Below are 21844 nucleotides of genomic sequence, written 5' to 3' on the forward strand. Positions count from 1 at the left end.
GCAGAAGGAAGCATCTGTGGACGCAGGCAAGAAGAACAAAGCTGAATTTTAAATGAATTTTAAAGGCAGGATGTGGTCTAGAATGACAGTTTAGAATTCCTGGAATGTGAAGACACAGGGGAGTCTGAACCAAACTGCCAACTCTTTTCCATAGACCTTTTCACTGACTTCTCAGAAGAAAGGTTAAGCCAGGCCATCTGAAAGACACTCTCTGAGGCGCAGATGTGTTAGTCCTGTTGACGTCTGAGGGTGAAGTGAGAGAATGAAGAATCACTCTGGGCCTTACACTGCGTAAGAGGTCAAGAAGTTGCCCACTGGGGAAAGACAAGTTGAGACACCCCTCTGAAGGAACCCCACAAGCATTCCCAGCCTTACACTGAATATCAGACAGTATCTGCTGCTCGGAAGAGATAGAAAAGCTCTCAACAGGACCCCTGAAATACAGTCACATGCAATCTGCTGACATCTGTGGGTAGATGAAGAAAAGGAAGACGAATCTTCCAGACACTCAGATTCCAAGTCATGTTAAATGTTCTCATACCAGAGGGTTAGGACTAGGGTGAGACCAATGAGGCAAATGAAGAGCTTGCCCTTGGCACAAAAACGGGGTACCCAAAAAACACAGCAATTATGATAAATAACATTCTAATGCAATATTTACAAAATTCAAAGTTATGCAAAAAATCCATAATAAGCAAAATCTAAAAATTTTAAATAACAACAGAGATGGTATTACTGATTTTTTTCCTTCTGCCTCGGCTTCCAAAATAGCTCAGCACAACATTTATGGATCCTGTCTCTTTGTGTACCTCAGTAAATGCCTCACTTCTCTTACCTTAGTCCTGGTCTTGACCTTCTCTCAAATAATTCAAAGAGACCAAGAGATAATATACTGGCATCTTTAAATGAATTTTAAATGAAAAAAAAAAATTCCGTCAATCCTGAATTCTATATCTAGCAAAAATATCCTTCAAAAATGAAGGTGAAATTAGGAGTTTTTAAACAGACAAAAGCTGAAATAATTTATCTACAGATCTGTACTGCAAGATCTACTAAAAGAAATTCATTGGTATAAAAGAAGTGCTGGGCCCTATCTGAAGGCTGCAAAAATCAATGGTTTGGATATATTTATAATAAACTAAATTAAACTTTTTCTATAAGAAGAAAAATTAAGATCACTTATTTGAAAACGAGGATGAAGCCTCACCTTCTAATTTACTTTCTTGTTAGTTCCTTCCAAAGTAAGGTCTTAAAGCTGTGACTGACATTTTTCTCATGATGAATCCTCACAGAACATTGCTTAGCTTGTGGTAAGCAAAAAGGGAGAGGAAGACATATTTAAGAGCTTTACTATCGGTGTAATCCTTCTTAGTTGAATGTTGTTTTCCTCTTATTCCATTAAGTAAAAAAAAAAAAAAAACAAATCAGCACTGTTACTCAGTTTCATTTTTAAATGTTACTTATGAGAAATATTCCTCATACAATTATGTATATATTGCTTATATGCCTCAAGTCAAATTGATGGCTTTGATGTATACACTAAAGCAAAATGAATAATGCAAAAATTAATATTATTAGTTGTAACTATGAGATGAATTCTGACATCAGTGTTAATTATCATTTTGTATTTTCCCCCTTATGTTCTCTATAGTATACATACTCCCCAAATCATTGAGCTCTCTTAAAAACAAAAAAGAAAAACAGCTTGACATTGTGTACATATTTTCTTCTTGTTGATCAAATCACACACTTGGAAACATGTAATGAAACTAAGTGGAGTATATATCAGTCTTGGCTTAGTATTATAGGTGGGCAGAATTGTACAATGAACATTATTACATTATTCTTTTGATTGGTCCTTAGGCTATCTAAATTGCTAAAAAATTGTTAATCCATTTTAAAAGTTCATTAGGCTGAAGGTAAATTATATTGGATAGGAAGCTGTCTTTGAAGGAAGGAATGAGGAACAGCAGAGTTAAAATATCAGAAAATATAAAGGCAGAACAGATAAGACAAAAATAAAACTTAGACTTAAAGTCAAATATATTCATAATTATATTATTCGTAATAGCCGAGGACTGAAAACTGTCAGGTATCGATCAACAGAGCGTGGATGTAGAAACTATGGCATATTCAGACAATGGAATACTAACTAGCAATGAAAGGGAATAAACATCTTATAGATGTAATCACAGAGATGGATCTCAAAAAATATGCTGAGTAACGGAAGCTAGGCACTAGAGTACATACTGTATTACGTCATTTAAATAAAATTCAAGATCAGGCAAAACCAATTTATGTGGATAAAAATTGGGACAAAGATTACAATGGGCAGGAGTATTGACTTGAGAGAAGCACTTAGGGGTGATGAAAAGCACATTCAGGGGTGATGGAGTATTCTCTATCAGGGTTTGGCAAAACTTTGGCAAACCCTTTCTGTAATGGGATGAAGAGTAGATATTTTAGGCTTTGAGGCTCATACAGTCTCTAGTACAACTGTTCAACTTTACCATTGTAGCATGAAATTAGCCATAGATAAAACATAAACAAATGGGTATGGCTATGTTCTAATTTTATTTGGGTGTGAGTTACATGGATGTAGGCCTTTGTAAAACTAATGAAACTGTTCACTTAAGGTCTGTGCATTTCCCTAGATGTAAGTGAACAGAAAAAAGTTCTTATAAAAAAGAAGCAAGGAGCTTACTTAGTATTGATGCTCTACTTGCTTCATTAATTGTCACAGGTGCACTGCATTAACAAATAGCATAAGATATTTACATTTTCACACAAATACACCATTCTTGTGCTATTTAAGGAAAGAAGATTTATTATTATTTTTTTTAGAGAGAGAGTGTGTGCCCACCCATGGACAGTGTGGGGGAGAGGCAGAGAGAGAGGGAGAGAGAATCTTAAGTAGGGTCCAGGCCCAGGGCAGAGCTGATGTGGGGCTAGAGCTCATGACCCTGAGATTATGACCGGAATTGAAATCAAGAGTCTGATGCCTGTTTTTGTTGTTGTTGTTGTTTAAGATTTATTTATTTTAGAAAGAGAGAGAGCACATGAGTAGGGAAAGGGCCAGGGGGAGAGGGAGAGAGAATCCCAAGCAGACTCCATGCTGAGGGTGGAACCCAATGTGGGGCTCGATCTCACAACCCTGAGATCATGACCTGAGCTGACACCAAGAGTCAGTTGCTTATCAGAGTGCACCTCTCAGGTGCTCCTAGAGTCCAATGCTTGATTGAGTCATCCAGGTGGCCCAAGAAAGGAGATTTAGACAGTAAATATTATATTCTAATTGTTTTGCAGCTGAGGGATTAGGGTCCAAACAAATTCCAAATTACTAGTTGCTAACTTTCTCAAAGTCTTTTAGAAACTTCTGATGTTCTTTGGGGTAAAAGTCAACTCAACTTGTTAGTGACAAGATTTTGACTGGAAGGTATATGCTGGAGCTTTATAACCAGTAGAGGTGATTTCTTTTTTCTTTTTCTTTTTTTTTTTTAAAGATTTTATTTATTTATGTGACAGAGAGACAGCCAGCGAGAGAGGGAACACAGCAGGGGAGTGGGAGAGGAAGAAGCAGGCTCCCAGCGGAGGAGCCCGATGTGGGACTCGATCCCGGAACGCCGGGATCACGCCCTGAGCCGAAGGCAGACGCTTTAACGACTGCGCTACCCAGGTGCCCGAGGTGATTTCTGATAATACCTCCAGGCTAAAATATATTTGTTGGAAATGTCAGTAACTTGCTACTCAGTTCTTTATCTGCCTTGACCTTGGCATATCCTATGATCTTTCTGAATATTTCTCCAAATTGGAATTCTCTTCTGTCTTCTTTCCAGGATGCACCTCTCTCCTGGTTCTTCTCCTGCTTGAAACATCTCTCTTGGTCTTTTCATTGTCCTTTGCTGGTCCCTGTATGAATGCTCTCCTCACCTTCCTTAGGCTCTAATACCCTGGGCCAGGCTTTCCCCCAATGTGGGCAGTCTCTTCATCCCGGTTGGATTCTGACATTCTACACCAGGTGAGTCCCATTCATGGATGTCCTCCTTACCTCACTTGAGCTCTAGATATTCTTTGTTGGGTTCATCTTCTGTGTGTCTACCCTTCCCACCCCACTTGGGCTCTCCCTCCCCATGTGAGGCTACAACTCCTTACTCTTTCTAGTTCAATCATTCCATGCCAGGCAGCCTGTCCTTATGAAAACATACTTTGCTCTGCACTCCTACTGCCTTTAGGACTGAAATGTCTAGGAAGAGGAAAGGAAAGAAATTTTAATTACTATATTTTTACTTAGCTCTTAGATCCACCTAACCAATAGACCCTAAGGCATATATTGAATAGTTTATTTCCACTCATTTGAAATTCTGTGCTAATCATAGGCTAATTTTCATATATACATGGATCTGCTTCTGTATTCTCAACAGTTTTGTTTTCTGTTTTGATTCTTTCATTCATTGATAGTGTAGTTTAAGAAGAAATGGCATTTTTACCAAGTCATATAAGGAGACAGAACTTTTCAAATCTTCTTTTATGCCTGTCAGTAAAGTCTTACAGTTTTCTTCATATACATTTTACTGATTTCACCTTATGTTTTTTCCATAGGTATTTTCAGTTTTCAGGATCATAGATGGTTTCTTTTTTTCTATTGTACATTCTAATTGATGCTTAAGGAATAGGAATTCCTTTGATTTTCTTTGTTTTTTTATTGTACCACATTTTGACTCTTATATTAGCCCTACCAATTTGGCACAAATGCTCTTGGGTGTTAATGTAGTAGATACCATTCACAGGATTTGAAAACTAACTTTCAGGGATGCCTGGCTGGCTCATCTGTTTGGGTGGCCAACTCTTGGTTTTGGCTCAGGTCAGATCTCAAGGTCCTGGGATCCAGTGATCCAGTCCCATACTAGGCTGCACTATTGCAGGGTAGTCTGCTTGTGGATTCTCTCTCTTCCTCTGCTTCTGCCCCAACTCCCAGCTCATGCTCTCTCTCTAAAATAAATAAATACATCTTTTAAAAAATTAGCTTTCAAAAGTAACGTGCATTTGCCTTATAAAAATGAGAGAGTTACCAATAATGCTAAATCATCTTTGACCAATACTTCCAATTCTATTATGCCTCCCCAATACCAGTAACTATTATCATGAGTTTAAGTATGTTTCTATAGTGTTATTTGTGTGCATTTTCAAATATTACCAAATGCAACTTTCTTTTCATCCAAAATGTGTTTTGCTAATCTATCCTTATTTGTACATCTAAATATATTTCATTCAAAAAATATAAATATATTTCATTCATTTTCAAATGCTCTACAGCTTTCTATTAGATGTATCACACTCCATTTATTCATTTTATTTATTCATTCCCCACCTGAAGTACATTTGGGTTATTTTGAACTTTCACAACTACAAACAATGCTGAAATGAACAAACTTGTTGATGTTGCCTAGTTCACATGTGTGGATGTTTTTCTAGGGTCGATATCTTATATTCATAGGTGTCTGGGAAGTTTAACATTATTAAAAAAAATAATTAGTGCTAAATATGTGTGTCTCCTAACATTCCTAACATTCTAGGCAGTTCAGTGTTCAATATGAATGTATGGTCTTTTTAGCCTCTACTAAAATGAACATATGGTTTTTCTCTTTTAACCTGTTTTGGTGAATTATAGTAATTTTCTAATCTTGAAATATCCTTGTATTCATATAATTCTAATTAATCATAGTGATTATATTTTTTTTAAATACTGACTTTAATTTCATTTGATTTTTAAACAAGATTTTATTTATTTGAGAGAGAGAGAGAGAGAGAGAGAGCACGCACACACAAGCTGGGGAAGAGGCAGAGGGAGAAGGAGAATCAGAGGGAGCCCAATGCTGGGTTTAATCCCACAACCCTGAGATTATGACCCAACTGAGCCACCCAGGTGCCCCAATTTGCTGATATTTTATTTAAGAATTTTCCATCTATGTTCATGAGCCTCATTGACATGAACTTTTCCTTTTTTGTATTCTCCTGATTCAGATTTGATAACAGGGTTTTGCAAGTTTTATAAAATGCTTCAGGGGCACCTGGGTGGCTTAGTCAGTTAAGTGTCTGCCTTTGACTCAGGTCATGATCCCAGGGTCCTGGGATCAAAGCCGTATATGGCTCCTCCTCAGTGGGGAGCCTGCTTCTCTCCCTCTGCCTGCTGCTCACCCTGCTTATGCTCTCTCTCTGTCAAATAAAGAAATAAAATCTTAAAAAAAAATGCTTCAGATATTTTTCCATCTTTCCTATGTTCTGGAACCACAAATATAGGAATTATATGTTCTTTGAATCTTGTTAGAACTTATCTCTTTGTTTTTCAAATTAATAGTTCATTATGTAATTGAAGTCCTCCATACCTCCACTTATTTTTAAAATCTGAGATCCCTATTTCTGGGGTAGATATATTTGTATCTTCTGCTTCTATTACAAATTGTCAAAAATTTCCCGTAATTCTAATATTTAGTCTTACCTATGTTCTCAGAGCGACAATAGTTTAAGAGTGTATATTATCTTTGTGGACTTTATCCTTTATTAATATAAAACCCTTTTCTTTTTTGATGCTTTTCTTTTCCATTATATTAACATTGCTATATTGCTTTCCTTCTATCACCATTTGATTAGTAAATCTTTCAACCTAATATTTTCATGCTTTCTGTGTCTTTGTTGGAGATTGCCTGTGGTCTAGTTATAACTGGATTTTGTTTTTAACCCAGTGAGTCTTTTTAATTTATGAGTAAAATTAATCCATTTATATTTATTGTAAATACTGATGTTTGGACTTACTTTTCTCGTCTTATTTTTTTCTGTTTACTATACTCCCTTCAAGTTTCTTTTTCCTTTCTTGTTCTCATTTCTGACTTTTGTTGGGCTGGATAAGTTTTCTTTGTTCCATTTCCCCCCTTTTTAATGGTCTGCAAATTATAAATACAATTTAATTCTTCAGTGTTTATATTTAGATTTTAAAATTTATTTAATGTCATATATTCAGAACATATAAGTTAAAACTCAACACCTGGCACTAATCTGTATGCACAATCCCTTTTTGAATTTTTTTTGATTCTCAGTTTTCACGCTTGTAAAATTGGCACTAAGTGTTTCTCACTTAATTTTCATTTAATCTTGAGGATTAAACGTGATGCCATGTCAAGCTCTAGGCTTTATTGAAAGGTCTTCAATTCCTTCATTCCATTTCTTCTTTATTCAACCAAAAAACTTCAGGTCCAAAAGACACAATCGCCTCTTATCTCCTTTGTCCTTCAAAGTCACCTCTTCATATTTCTTGCATCATTATGGCCTTCATCTAGTCTTTCAATTTCTATATAAGACTCAGAATATCTTCCCAACTTCCCTTTACATAAAAAAAATCCCATTCTGCATTGTACTGAATGGCCTCTTTTGCTCTAGATTCAAAGAACGTCATTTCCCAATGACTCCATGCCTTTCTTCATTTTTCCTTCAAAATGGCGGACTTTAGACGTTCCACGAATAACACCACGTGCGCCTGCGCCTCCCGCGGCCATTTCGCTCAGCAGCCCAAACTCCAGCCTCTGCTCTGCGAAGCGCCTGCGCAAGAGCCTCCAGAGCCCAGTGGCTCCTCCCTCTAGCTGAGTACGCTTGAAACCGCACGTTCCCGTCCCTTCCCTCCCCCGCCGACTCTGCACCGCCCTCATCCTTTTCCTGTGAGATTCTTCCGCCAAGTGGAAAGCCCATTTTCCGTCGACAGCCTACGCAATTGAAGAGCAATCCAATAGGCATATACAGCCCTGGGGCTCGTCACTCATTCTTATCTATGCACCCCTACAATTTTCCTCTGGCCCTTAAAGTTGATAAGCGATTTCGCGGGACTTTTTTGCATACCGTAGGCAACAAATGGAAAGAATGGCTGTGGCGGAGGGATCTCTCGCTTACGCTCTGTGTACTTTAACCTAATGGGGGTCGTCCGGGAGTCGGAAGGGGGAGGGGAGAGGGAGGAGGCAGCCAAGGAATTGTTTTTTTCTCTCGCCCCGCCTGCGCCAGGCCGGCCAATGGTGATGGGCTGTTTACCCACGAGCCTCGCCCAGCTTCTTGGACTAGGCCAATGAGCGGCGGAAGCGGCTCCGAGGGGGCGGACCCGAGAGGCTGTGCGTGTCTTGTGAGAGCTCTTGAACCAAGTCAGAGCTAGAGCTGGGCGGCTGGAAACGGCGGCCGCCGCCGGTGACTCAGGGAGGCAGGAGGCGGGGTAAGAGCGCCGCGGCCTCGGCTGAGGGGAGAGGAGGAAGAAAGATGAAGGCGCCGAGCCCGCGGCCCTGCCGCCCCCGTGTTGCGGCGCAGGCCCGGGCGAGGGACGCCCGGGGGTCTGCGCCCGGGAGAGCGCTGTGTCGGGGCGGGGCGGCGGGGCAAGTGCGGAACCGCGGGCTCGCCCCTCCCGCGGGGCCGCCCGGGGCGGGGACGCGGCCGCCCCGGACGGGCCCTCGCTTTTGGCCTTTTCTTGCCCAGGGTGGGGGGACGAACACTTTAAAATCCAGTGAAGCTGCAGAATAATTCTCCCCTCACTCCCTCTGCGTTTAGGTTTAAGGTTTTGGAAAAGCGAAACTTGGGAGAACGAGGGTCACGCGGCGCTTGGGCCCGTGTTTGCGGTGGGGGAGGGATCCGGGGGGCGGGGGAGGACGCCGGTGTAGAGATCGGGTGTTGAGTCCTCCCTCGCAGCGGTCGCGGTCGCCGCCGCCTGGGGTCTGGTGCTCCGAGCCGGGTTAGGACCCATCCCTCCGCCTCCGCTTCCCTCGCGTCCTCTCTTCCCGGCCCCCTCCCACCGGCAGCCCCCGTTGCATTTTGTTTTTGTATTTTTGCAGGGAGGAGCCCTTCCTGCAGGCGTGGAAACCATGGTGCTCACGCTCGGAGAAAGTTGGCCAGTATTGGTGGGGAAGCGATTCCTCAGTCTGTCCGCAGCCGACGGCAGCGACGACGGCCACGACAGCTGGGACGTGGAGCGCGTCGCCGAGTGGCCCTGGCTCTCTGGGACCATTCGAGCCGTCTCCCACACCGACGTTACCAAGAAGGACCTGAAGGTAAAGTCAGCTCCCGGGCCTCAGCTGTCGGACGTTTTGTAGTTACCTTGGTAACGAGACAGCAAGTGGGGGCCCCCCCTCCCTCTTCTGAAAAGGGCGACCAAAAAGTTGGCATCTGATCTGAAGGTGCAGAAAACTAGACCTTGAAAGTCTTTGAAATGGTTGTGTAGAACCGAGGTGTGTTTGGCCTGCAGTTGCCTGTGTTTAATGACGGCCTTGGGGTTGCTCAGACACGCTTCGTTATTGCCCGCGCTGTGCCTTCCTGGGACTGTATGATTAGTTCTCGGAAGGGGGAGTGTTGTTAACTAGATTGGTCAAGTAGGTGATGTTAGGAATCATTAAGAATCGAGGGCTAGCGCTTCCAGGTGGTTTTTTTGTTTGTTTGTTCCTCTTAATTTCTTCACCCAACTTGTTAAACTTTCAGGCTTGATAGAAATGGAGTGAGTGAAGAGGGAGGAGCTTAGTTCTGTTTGGCATATTAGGGTGGGTTCTTGTCCGTATATGGTGGGTCAGGGTGGAAGTGGGTTCCTGGTCGCCTGTGATGAGTCTCTAGGTAGGTGTGGGCTTTGACCATATATGGAGGGCAGGGGTGGAGCCGACCCTTATATGGTGTGTTAGAGGAATGGCTTTGAAATACTCCACTTTGGTGTTTGGGGGAGGGAGAGAAACGGGAACAAATGTGGGCAGTGATTTTTAATCAGAATGACACTCAGAACCTTTTTCAGTTAGATCTTTTCAAAAAGAGATGAATTCTAATTGTACTCTCCAATAGAAGTATTGGTGGCAAAGGATTGTCTGGGAACAACCAGTAAGGAAGCTCTTCTACCAACAAAGACTCCTTTGTGCAAAAATAACTGGAGAAAGGTCCCTAACAAAGACTCCAAAGTGGTGATAACTTGAAGGAAGCTTGTTACAACAGAAGAGATTTCCACCCTGGATAGTGGATATATTTCAGCATCTTCACTGGATCATTACTGCTTTTTCTTGAAAACTATGTTCAAATTGGGAAGCAAGTTTTAGCATTGGCAGTCGAATACATGTTGATTTCTGACACACTGTTCATTCGAACACTTTAAGGTGATAGTACATGCCCAAACCAGTTTTAGTCTGCAAAGGGTTGTTGGAGAAGGATATGTGGTCGTATATTTTTAAAGCTTCCAGTGTGCCTTGTCTTCACGTGGAAAAGGAGGAGTGACTATTGAGCACTTAGCCACGTGCCAGGCATCCTGCTGAACACTTCATAGCCATGATCTTATTAATCCTTACAGCAACTCTTCAGGAGGAGGTACTAATATTGCTTCATTTTACAGACAAAAATATCAGAGTTGGGGGAGATTAAGTATCTCACCAAAGTCACATACCTAGAAATTGGCAAAGCCTGTGTTCTGACCCAGGAAGTTTTGATACTTGACCCCACTATTTTTACCATTATGCTCCCTGTGTCACAAAAGGACTCCTGTCATGCACTGTAAAGTTTGGTTTTTCTCCTCCTTTTCATTCCTCCCAGCAAACCGGGTTTTGCTGTTTTTATAGAAAGAAAGTAGTGTGGTACAAAGATGGCCAACCTGTTTGCTTTGGGCTAATGATCCTTCTCCATAAAGTGGGTTTCGTGTACCAGATTTCGGTCGTAGTTGTTGTGGTTTATTTCACCTGCCAAGTAAAATTTTCTCTGGTGCGTTTGTTTTTATCTGATTTGAATGGAAACAAGATTTAAATTGTTAGTGCTTTGGCAGATGAATGCAGACTAGGTGTTCTCTTCCCCAGCAGGACCTAATTATAGACCCATTGGATTAGTAAGGCAATCTAGGAGGTCCTTTTCGGGTATTCTTTTTAATCTCCACTTTTCTGCCACCCCCAATCTTTGAGGTGGTGGTAATATCTTCATTTTCAGAACAAGTAGATAGATTTGGGAAAAGGAGTCTTGTCCAGATTTGCATAATTAGCTACTCAGTGATGGAGGGAGGATTTGAATCTAGGTTTGGCTGTGTTTTTTCCATCGCACTAAGGTGCCTCACCTGGAGATAAACAGGGATTTTTTTTTTTCATTTGAAGAACAGTTTTAACTACATTTGATTTTTGGTTTACCTGCAGACTTTGTAATTCAGCCTTCATCTAAGGTGCAAATTACTTGATTGCTTTTATCTAATCATGATTTATCATTATGTTCCTTAATTGAGTAACAGATGGTTTAAGTTTTAAGGGCATATTGTAGTAGCAAAAATACAGAATTTCAAAATACTAGAACCAAATCGTGCTTGGGGAAATGCAGGCAGGAGCTAGTGAGTAATGAAGACCATGCATACAGTTGGGCTAAGTGTATGAAGTTTTGGGGGGTGGAGTGGGACTGGGGTCTAAGATGAATATAAATGAATAAAATTCAAGTAGTATGTAACTGGTTTGGTATTAGAAGTACAAGTTTGTCTAGACTGATTTGCTGCTCTGTGAGGATGATGTTAATGAGGCCAAGACTTGTTAACTTTGTTTCACCTGGAGAGAGACTTAACAAAGTCACTCAGATACAATGTCTAGTTGTTGATTACAAAGAGTCGGGATGAAGACATAATAATGATTGAATGCTTACTATGTGGCACCTTATTTAATTCTCATAAATATTTTAGATGGTAAACCACATTTTTACTGTTATAATTTGAGGCTTGAAGAAATTAAATGACTTGCCTAAGTTTGTCTCTAGATCTTAAACACTGGGCTTTATATTCAGGTAGAGTGAGATTGAGGCATTGTATTTTGTGAGCCTTTTATCTTTAGCACTTAGAACATTGCTTGGCATGTAGTATTTGCTGAAATATTTGAATAAATGGAAGGAATCACAATTATTCTACATTGAAAAGCAGTTTAGAAATAATCTTCTGATGGAGCAGTGGCATTCTCTTGCTACAAATAACAAATCTTTATTAGTATGATTATGAGAACCTCTTTTTATCCTACTCTTTCTACTTGAGTGCGAGACAAGGGGCTTAGTTCATTGTACATGCTGGGAATGTCCTTTTTCCTCATCCTGTCTGTCTAGGTCTTTTCCAGTTTCCTTTCTTTGAACCTAACTTATACTTGAGTCTTCTGCTTCTTAGTTCTTAGGGATATCCCTAAGTAGCAGATGAGTAGTACTTGACACCTCTGTGTACTGTTTCCTGCTGTTAGAAGTTCCCTTTTTGGCATTTGGGTGCCTTGACCAGTGCCTAGCCTTTTCATCCTTACATACAATTGGAATTTTGCTGCCAGTCAAACCATGTAAAGTGAGAAATTCCTTCCAGTGTAATAAAATCTGTTTACCCCCATAATTGAATGCTAGACTTCAGGATTTTAGATATGTCTTTCTATACCTAAATAAAATGCTTAAGCAGAAACATAAAGAAATAATTTCCTAATTTGTGGAAAGTGGTGTTCTGCTTTATAGTGCTGGGCATAGAATAGATATGTCATTAAAAACTTGACTTAAAAACCATGCCATTCTGTAACTGCCTGCTTTTAAACTTGGAAATATCTTACTTGGCCTTTCTGATGGTTTTTGTAATCATATACCCGGGTGAGGTTAATGTATGTTAAGAGTGGGAGGTTTCAAGATTAGCTTGATTAGATAAAATATTCATGTATTAAAAAGATTTTCTGTTGGGGAAAAATTAACTTGAAATAATTATTTGAAATATTCAACATCTGGTCCAGAGATTTAATAGGCTAATAAGGTATACATTTACAAAATGTCCTATTAAAAGAATAGCAAGTTTGGAAATTATAGGTAGTGAATCATAATCGGCCTCTTTTTGGCCTTTGGAATCAGACAGCATAAATAGCATCTATTTGTGTACCAAAGGAACATGAGGGGAATAACACAATTTAAAGGAGAACTAGTTACATCACTAAACTTGCAGAAGCTTGGTCAGGTCACTTTAGTTCCTTCTGAATTTGAATTTTTATTGATGTCCGTTTTTCGGGGGTGGGGCAGAGAGAGAGAGAGAATCACAAGCAGGCTCCATGCCTAGTACGTGAGCCCAATGTGGGGCACGATCTCACAACCCTGAGATCATGACCTGAGTCAAAAGCAAGCAAGAGTCAGACACTTAACCCATTGAGCCACCCAGATGTCATTGGTATGTCTTTTTATAGAAATTTTTGCATAGGAGGCTTGGGGGGGGGGTCCCTTACATATAGAACCTCAGGCTTCAAGGCACAAATGAGAGACATTTGTGGTTGTGATAGGAAACTTTTGAAAAGAAGAGGAGAGCTTACAACTTGTTTCATTATATATTTTTTTTAAAAAATCACCTTTTTTCAAAGTAAAGTTAATGTGAGTTTTTGACTAATGCAACATAATACTCCAAAGTCATAAACTAAGTTATTTTTAAGGAGTTAAACTTAATTTTTGAATCACTCAAAAATTGGAATATAAAGAAGGGCCCCTGTCTAAATTTTGGCTTAGGGTTGACCATAAGCTTTATAGATAGTGATTTGATAAGAATTGTGATGTTGCTTAAGGTTTGGAAAGCTACTCAACATCTTAATCCTTTACTTTTTTTTTTTTCCCTTCTTCCCCTGAGTAGATACTGGACAGTCATATTTAGGATCTTCTCTTCCCCATTCCTAACTGAACTGATACCCTGATAAGTTAAAATTTGAATTACCATGGAAGTCTTAAAGCTACCCTATCTCCTTGCCAGATACTTTACATACCTTGTCTTAAAATTTTATCTAATGATTCAGTGAGGGGTAGGTGTTAGTATTTTCGTTTTGGAGCTAGCAAAACCAGTTTCAGAGAGCTTAGATTTAAGCAAGGGTTCTTAAGCTGACATGCAGGCTAATTGGTTTTCTTTGTAAAGCTATGTAATTTTATGCAGGTAAAATCATTCTAAAAAAGCTTCTGCATAGCTGGGATTCAAACCAGATTTCTCCAGTGCTGTAGTTTGTATATGCTCATTCCTCTTACACCACACTGATGGCAGAACTCATCTAAATCTAGTGTGGGTTTGAGGTTGATGTGATGTGGGGCTGAAAGACTATCCAGTTTAGAGGAGCGATCGTAGAACCTGTATTCTGTGACTGGGGAGGCAGGAGGATGAGCAGTCTCTAAACAGTTCTGTGAAGGACCATTTAATTGGGTATAGTGATGGATGGAATGCATAGAACCAAAGAGAGTATAACACAGGCCTTGTCACAGAGTAGGTGCTCATACATCTGTATGGATGATCTGATAACTACAAGATTAAAAGCCTGCCATGCCAAGAAGATATGCATCTTCTCGGGAAGTTGCCTGAAAGTTAGGGATGCAGATTTTACTGTTGAGGGAGAAGGGTAGGATGGGTTTTAAATTTCATTGATTTTTTAAAAAAAATTGATATTATAAAGCCATAAAACCGGAGAAGGTTTGGGATTGGGGCTAGTGATATACCAGTTGGGAATGTCCTACTTGCTAAATGGTTGAGAGTAACAGACGAAGAGTCCAATTCAGAGAGAAATTTATTCATTCAACAAGTATTTGAGTACTGACTGGGGACTGGATACCAGTGAAGTACAGTGGTAAGTAAAAGCAGATATAGACTTTGACCTCTTAGAATTTATGTGAATCAGTTAGCCACAAATAAATAATTCAAAGTGTGGGTAAGTGCTAGGAAGGAAAAGTGTAGGGCTTTGAGTGCAATTAACAAAGTGAACTCTCTTTTGGGGGCGGGGGCTTGCTCTTTGGTAAGGGAAGGCTTCTTTGAGGAAAGGATTTTTTTAATCGAATTCTGACAGATGAATGGAAGTTAACTAAATCTTTTTTTAAATTAAGCTTGGAAAGGGAGATGTGATTGTCTATGAAATTATGACTAGGATTAATGTGTTCATTAATTCTTGGAAACTAAAACTGAGAGGCCTCTTTAATAAGAAAGGGGATTTTAAGTCAAATAAAAATAGTGATTTTTACACCAAATATTGAAGGAGTTTAACTGTAGGGTCAGTTTATCAACTATTTGTATATTTAGCAAAGTGGTCTTTGACTCCCAACTCCCAGTTTATTCAACTGAAAGGGATGTTGAAGATGTGCTGTCTACTAGATCTTGTAAGACTAAGTCCTATGCATACCAAAGGGATGCAAAACAAGTGGTGGATTATGCTGATGGGAGGGTCATCTTAAGCCCACAGTGTCATTTTAGAATTACAATGACGCCCAATAAGTATTTTTTTAGGGTTTCAAATTTCTTTCTTTTGATTCTCAAAGCTCTGGTATTTAACATATGTAAAAACCTACGTGGGGGTTCTTTGCTGTATGGGCTTTCTAGAAGTTATTTTGGGGCAGAGACTGGCCTCCAAAACCCTTGACTGCTGCTTCCCAAAATGATTTGGGATCCAGAGCTGGATGGTTAGATTAACCTGTTTGGTTGGTTTATTGTGGACTGTGAAGGGAAGTAAGGGTGGGAAAGAGGGACAGCGCATTTAGATAAAGATTCAGGTAGAAAATAAGGGTATAATTCAACTTTGGCGTTTTCCATGTTTATTTTCATTACTTGAATCTGCTTTTTTTCACTTCTGTTTAGGTGTGTGTGGAGTTTGATGGGGAATCTTGGAGGAAGAGAAGATGGATAGAAGTCTACAGCCTTCTAAGGAGAGCATTTTTAGTAGAGCATAACTTGGTTTTGGCTGAACGAAAGTCTCCTGAAATTTCTGAACGGGTTGTTCAATGGCCTGCAATAGTGAGTACGGCTGGGGGTTATGAGAACAGGGTATTTAAGCTGTTATGAGTGAAACAAGGAAAATGTATATGTAATGCCTATATTTGGCCTCTGGAGAATAATAGTACAGGTACATGACAAGGTAGAGGAATCAAAAGAGCACCCAGAATCTCCTGTCAGCCCTGCTAGGCACCCTGTAGCTCTGGGCCCTTGACTTTCTCCTGCCTCATTTTCTTCGCTTGAAAAATGGGGAAGGAGGTAATGTGGGGAATGTCTAGGTCAGAAACCAGCATATGTATATAGGCGTACATATATATGTGTATTTGGCTTGACCTTCATAGAGTTTTAAGAAAATTTGGATTAGTTGTTTACTTTTAAAATATGGAGAGTATACCTTAAAATCTGGCTGTTGCCTGGCTCCTGTAGGGGTTGCCGGTCTTGGCCTCATGATCTCTAAGGTTCTTTCTTTCTTCTTTTTTTTTTTTTCTTGAAGATTTTATTTATTTATTTGACAGAGAGAGAGACAGCCAGCAAGAGAGGGAACACAAGCAGGGGGAGTGGGAGAGGAAGAAGCAGGCTCATAGCGGAGGGGCCTGATGCAGGGCTCGATCCCATAACGCCGGGATCACGCCCTGAGCCGAAGGCAGACGCTTAACCACTGTGCCACCCAGGTGCCCCTCTAAGGTTCTTTCTGACTCATAATATTTTTTGGTCTGAAAGTACTGATAGTACATGATTATGCCATTTCCGCATTGTAAATCTGGTGTAGTTAGAAGATGAGAGTGATCAGTGTCTGGAGAGGACAATTCTGGTTTTGTGAGACATAGGGCTTAACAGTGGAAGGGCCAGGTTTAAACAGTTGGAAAGGCTAGGAAGGTGGCTGAAAGGCTGACCACATTGTGAAGGGTCTAGCATGCCGTGCTAGCAAAGTTAAGATTTACCTGAGAACTGGAGGTTTTTGAGTGGTACAGGGTTTTGGTTAAAGTTGTATTTTGCCCTTTGTATCTCCCCCTCCTCCCCAGCTATTAAGAATTTGCTAAAAACATGGCCCTGTCTCCCCAGAAAAATGTATACACACAATTTTTCACATAAATTTTGGAGAAGCCGTGTATTTCTGAACCCAGACCTATATGTTAATGACTCCCAAATGTGTGTCTGGTTTAAATGATTGATTTTGGTTGAAAATTGTGCAGTCTTGTTGTGGTTGCGTAAATAGTTATCGAGATGCCAGCAGTAAATAAAAAACTTAATGGTTTTATCTCTCTGCATGTGTGGAAAGTGCTAGTCCCCATTTTCAGAATTATGCTGGTAGGAGTTGTGATGCCAAAGCATTTTGTTTTTTTCTAGGTGTATAAGTCTCTGTTAGACAAAGCTGGTTTGGGATCCATAACGTCTGTTCGCTTTCTGGGAGATCAACAAAGAGTATTTCTTTCTAAAGACCTTCTGAAGCCTATACAGGTAAAAGATAAAAACAATTAAACTCTAAAGATAGAAATATAAATTTTTTAATATGAAAACTAGAATACTGATGTTGATTGCTCTAATTCCAATAGATACCTAACACAGAAAAGGACCCATCTCATCAGCAGTTAGTTGTTAGACTTCATCCTTCAGTGTTATCCATTGGGTTGGTGCTGTCCATTTAGAGTTGGAAGGACAGCGGTAGTACAGTTGATAGTGTGTGTTTATGTATGGAAACACCTAGGTGATATGAAAATAATTTTTAAAAGATTGATTATCATTCATATATGTACATGTACATGTATCACATATCCATATGTGGCAGTCATTATTTATGTATTCTATATGTGGGAAGTTGCCTACTTGCTAGAATACATTTATAACCCCCAAATCAGTACTTAGGCACTCTCATGGTCATTCGCAGACATTGGCTGAGTGGTGAAAAATGTGAGTTACCTGAGAAGTGTTCCCAGCTGAAGTCAGATAAGGTGACACATTCTGCCTTCTTGTTTCATCTCTCATACTGTAAACAGATGTGCTTTTTGAGGTCTGTTTAGTGCTGAATTTTTGTACTGTTTTTTGTTGGTGGTTTCACTATACCAAATGTAGTGCTGAAGTGCTAACTAGTGTTCCTACACTAGTGCAAGGAGGCCGTGATGTGTCTTAGGGAGGAAATGTATATGTTAGGTAAGTTTCATTCAGCTGTGAGTTATAGTGCTGTTGATTGTGATTTCCAGGTTAGTAATGCAGCAGTATATATTAAATAATGTGTCTTCCACAGACACACGTAATACATGGTTGTATATAGGTTGGTTGATGAAACTGACCAAGAGGCTCAAAGGAACCTAACCTTATCTTTCCACTAGGAGCAGTGGTTCCCTATTCATTAATTGTTTGTGGTGATGTAGTGAAACAGAGCTATGATGAATAATGAGAATTGAGAGCACTTGCATGTTCTTTCCACTTAGCTTGCAAAACTCCCACCCTTTTCTTAACATTTAGGCTCTTGGGTTTTGCTTATATGTGATTATTTTCTTTATGTAAATGTTTGGAAAGAGGGAAAGAACACAGTGATTACCTCCTTAGGAATAATTTTGGTCATATAATAACATTCATCTTGTAGATGTCATTTATGAAAATCCCTTTACCCACTTGCATTTGGTAACCTGACATGTTTCTGTGGACTGTACAAAAACTAAAGTCACTTATTTGTTAAAAGGCCGTTTAGGGCCCATGGTCATTGCCATTGATGTGCCTGTATTGGAAAACCCAAAGCACTGGCTTTCTCTCTACTCAAGTCTCATTTTTGTATCACGGAAGTGAGTGAAAACAAAGTCCACATTCTGAACCTTATTTTAATGTTTAATAGAAAGTTTAATGTTTAATGTTTAAAAGAAGGTGCTTTTGCTTAAGCTAATTTCAGATTCAGGTTACCTTCATGATGTCAAGTAGGCATGTTGGTATTTTTTCTGCCTTAAAAGGATGAATGACTTGCTCTTAAGGACCAAAGAACATACAGGAGGGGCTTTGGATACCTTGCTTTACTTAGTGATAGGGTAGTTTTTGCTTCTCAGCATTGTTTTCTGGACAGTTCTGCTTTACCTCTTTTGGGTGTCCAAGCCTTTCAGTCAAAGCAGGACTTCTAGAAACCAAGTAGAAAACAAGTAGAAACTTGTTTCTTGAGATTAGAAAAGCAAAATCTAGATCAGTTTTTATTTGTTCTCAGGGAGATGCACTGTGGCTATCAGTATGAATATTACTATTAATATTAATTGAGGGAGATTATGATGTGTGCTCTTGACTTCCACTGATGATAATAGTGGCCAAAGTTCAGTGCTTTGGGGCACTCTCTTGTAGATATGGATGATTATATTAGGCTTCTACTGTATGAAACTACGTTGGGGGATGTGATTACTGCAGTAGAATGCTTGCCCTAAATAATTCACAGAGAACCTGAAAATCATTTGGCATATGTAGAAGTTGGATTTGAACCTTAAGGTCTGTTGTTTGGATTGAATTCGACTTATCTGTGGATAAGAAAAAAGACAAAATACCCAGGTCAACTATCTGGCATTCAAACTCTCCTAGGCAGAGAAGAATTATTCTGCCTTGTTCATGAGCCATTTATGGCTCTCCCCATTAATGTGCTATTTATCTCTTGGTAGGAATTGGAGCACACATTTACATTTTTTGAAATTGCAATAGCATGAGAAAAAAAAAACAAAACACCCATACATGGCCCATTCTGATAATTAATGTTGAGCTCTTCTGAAGACCTTGGGTTAAGTCTAACGTTATTTGGCTTAAGAAATGCATGTTTCCAGCACGGTCTCTCTGAAAGACTAGTTATTCTTCCCAGTGGGAGAAATGGATGAACTATTTTTGGCCACTGTATATCCATTTCACAGTGTCAGAAAAGCGTGAAGGCCTGATATTAGAAGGGCTTCTGTGCTTTATAGTTTGTGTTTGGCAGGTTATTCCTATTGACAGTTTCTGTATACATTTATCATAACTTAGTGTGCACACAAAGCCAAAAGACTATGGAATAGTGCCCAAAATGCAGCTGCTGCCAAGAATTGAGTGTTTCAAAACTGGCTTGCCGAAAACTTAGGCTGTTCATTCAGATTTTGTCCCTCACCATCCCCCCTTTACCGTTTGTAAACAAAATGCATTTGGAATTCTAGTTAGGTTAAATCAATCTGTGTGAAGTGATTTGTTAAAAACAATTTCAGTAAATTGACACTACATATCTATGTGCTTCTGTGTGTGTGTGTGTGTGTGTGTGTGTGTGTGTGTTTTGCCCCTGGGAATTCCCATTGGTTGACCAGCTCGTCTGTTTCCTTATTATATTTACCATATTCAAAGTTGTTTTGTATTTAAAATTATGTTTTGAGCCACTCTTAGTATTTGTCATGCTCTTAGCTTGGGGTGACTTCGCTTTAGTCTCCCTTATACCTGTGATTATTTAATGGATTCCTACTATTTGACCTATTAAGTTCATTGGAGTTGCAGTGGTTTGGTGCCATCAAATGGCTAATGACAGTACTTTGACATTAAGCTGATTGAAATGTCCACTGGAATTTAAACAGCTCTTACTTGCTACCTTAAAATACAGTACTCTTCCATCTTTTAGGATGTTAACAGTCTTCGACTTTCCCTTATGGATAATCAGAATGTCAGTAAAGAATTTCAAGCTTTGATTGTGAAACATTTGGATGAAAGCCATCTTTTACAAGGTATGTAGCTTATCTGTTGGTGACAGTTTGTGAGTTGACCAGTGATTAGCTTGTAAGACGGTACATTTTAGTCCTCACTCATTATCTCATTGAGACTTCTAATTTTTTAGAGATTGCTTTTACTTTCCTCCTGCAACTAGATGATTGAAGGACTTATATATTCTAAAGCCTCTGAAATTTGGAAAGCTCAGGGCTTATGTGAAAACTAGTAAGGTAAATATTAAAAAAGCTCAGCTGTATGTTGACGTGGAATTTGATATGTTTGAAATTTCGGTCTTAAATCAGTGGAACATGAATTTGGAAATCCTGATCCTCCCATATATCACTGAGTTTCCTGGCCAGTTTCACAGTCGTAAGTATTTTATAAGATTTATCAGTTCTGATGGGGTTCCTGAATTTGGATCCACTAAAACTCTGCATGGGACAGTGAGTTAGGGCTCAATGAGTTATCTGGTACTACTTGGTCTTATACAAATGCTGGAATAAATATAGTTACTTTTTATTCCATTTGCCTATTAATTTACCTAAAAGTTTAAAATAAAAAGTTTAAATTTTTCCTAGCTTTGCTGAAATGTCCTCTTCTCATGTCTATAGCAGTCTCTTTTAATGTTTTTTTTTTTGTCTACTGCTTTTTTTTAAAGACTTGAGAAAATACTATCCTGGATGATGGTATGTTGGGAAATAATGCAGGTTACTCTAAGGAATTTTTTTCTTTCAGGTGACAAAAACTTAGTTGGTTCAGAAGTAAAAATTTATAGCTTGGACCCATCTACTCAGTGGTTTTCTGCAACCATTGTAAATGGAAACCCAGCATCAAAAACTCTGCAAGTCAACTGTGAGGAGGTAAAAGATGATGCTAATTGCATGTAGGATAACTTGACAGAGGGATAATTCTAAAAAGGAATTATAGTATCTTACAGGAGCTAAACAGCTTTATTAACTTTATACTAAAACATAGAGTAGAAAAAGACATAGAACGATTGTTTTTAAAAGAAATTATTTGTAAGAAGCTTCTCTTGTATGTTAACAGAGCTAATTTCTGGTATGTTTCTGAGCATTTTTAATTTTTCTAGTATTTTTGTTTATTTTTAAGATTCCAGCTCTGAAAATTGTCGATCCATCGCTGATTCATGTCGAAGTTGTACATGATAACTTTGTGACATGTGGTAAGATATTATTTGATTAAAGCCTTCATTCTCCTTCCTGTCTTTCCTCTTTCTCCTTTTCATATTAAGAGAAACAGGGAAGCCAACCTACCTATTTTTAAATGTTCTAGGTAATTCTACAAGAATTGGAGCTGTAAAACGCAAGTCTTCTGAGAATAGTGGAAGTCTAGTTTCCAAACAAGCAAAATCTTGTTCTGAGGTAACCTGACTTACGTTTGTCACTTATGTAAAAGGTTCTTTAACTCTGATGG

At 39.3% G+C, this 21844-nt stretch overlaps 1 protein-coding gene across 2 annotated transcripts in view; it reads left to right on the forward strand.

Annotated features, from left to right (window-relative positions):
- The first annotated feature begins 8051 nt into the window (after window positions 1-8051).
- Window positions 8052-21844, forward strand: part of KDM3A (lysine demethylase 3A) — a 56555-nt gene continuing 42762 nt past the window's right edge. The window contains exons 1-8 of one of the 2 annotated variants that reach the window (XM_026481335.4): window positions 8052-8245; window positions 8856-9071; window positions 15596-15751; window positions 17078-17188; window positions 20325-20427; window positions 21146-21270; window positions 21521-21593; window positions 21704-21792. In XM_026481335.4, the coding sequence (XP_026337120.2) occupies window positions 8886-9071; window positions 15596-15751; window positions 17078-17188; window positions 20325-20427; window positions 21146-21270; window positions 21521-21593; window positions 21704-21792 (843 nt within the window). In that variant the 5' untranslated portion in view covers window positions 8052-8245; window positions 8856-8885. The remainder of the gene's footprint in view (window positions 8246-8855; window positions 9072-15595; window positions 15752-17077; window positions 17189-20324; window positions 20428-21145; window positions 21271-21520; window positions 21594-21703; window positions 21793-21844) is intronic. The other variant, XM_026481349.4, reaches the window with a different exon arrangement.

Source organism: Ursus arctos, unplaced genomic scaffold (assembly GCF_023065955.2).
Source record: "Ursus arctos isolate Adak ecotype North America unplaced genomic scaffold, UrsArc2.0 scaffold_8, whole genome shotgun sequence".
Lineage (NCBI taxonomy): Eukaryota > Metazoa > Chordata > Mammalia > Carnivora > Ursidae > Ursus > Ursus arctos.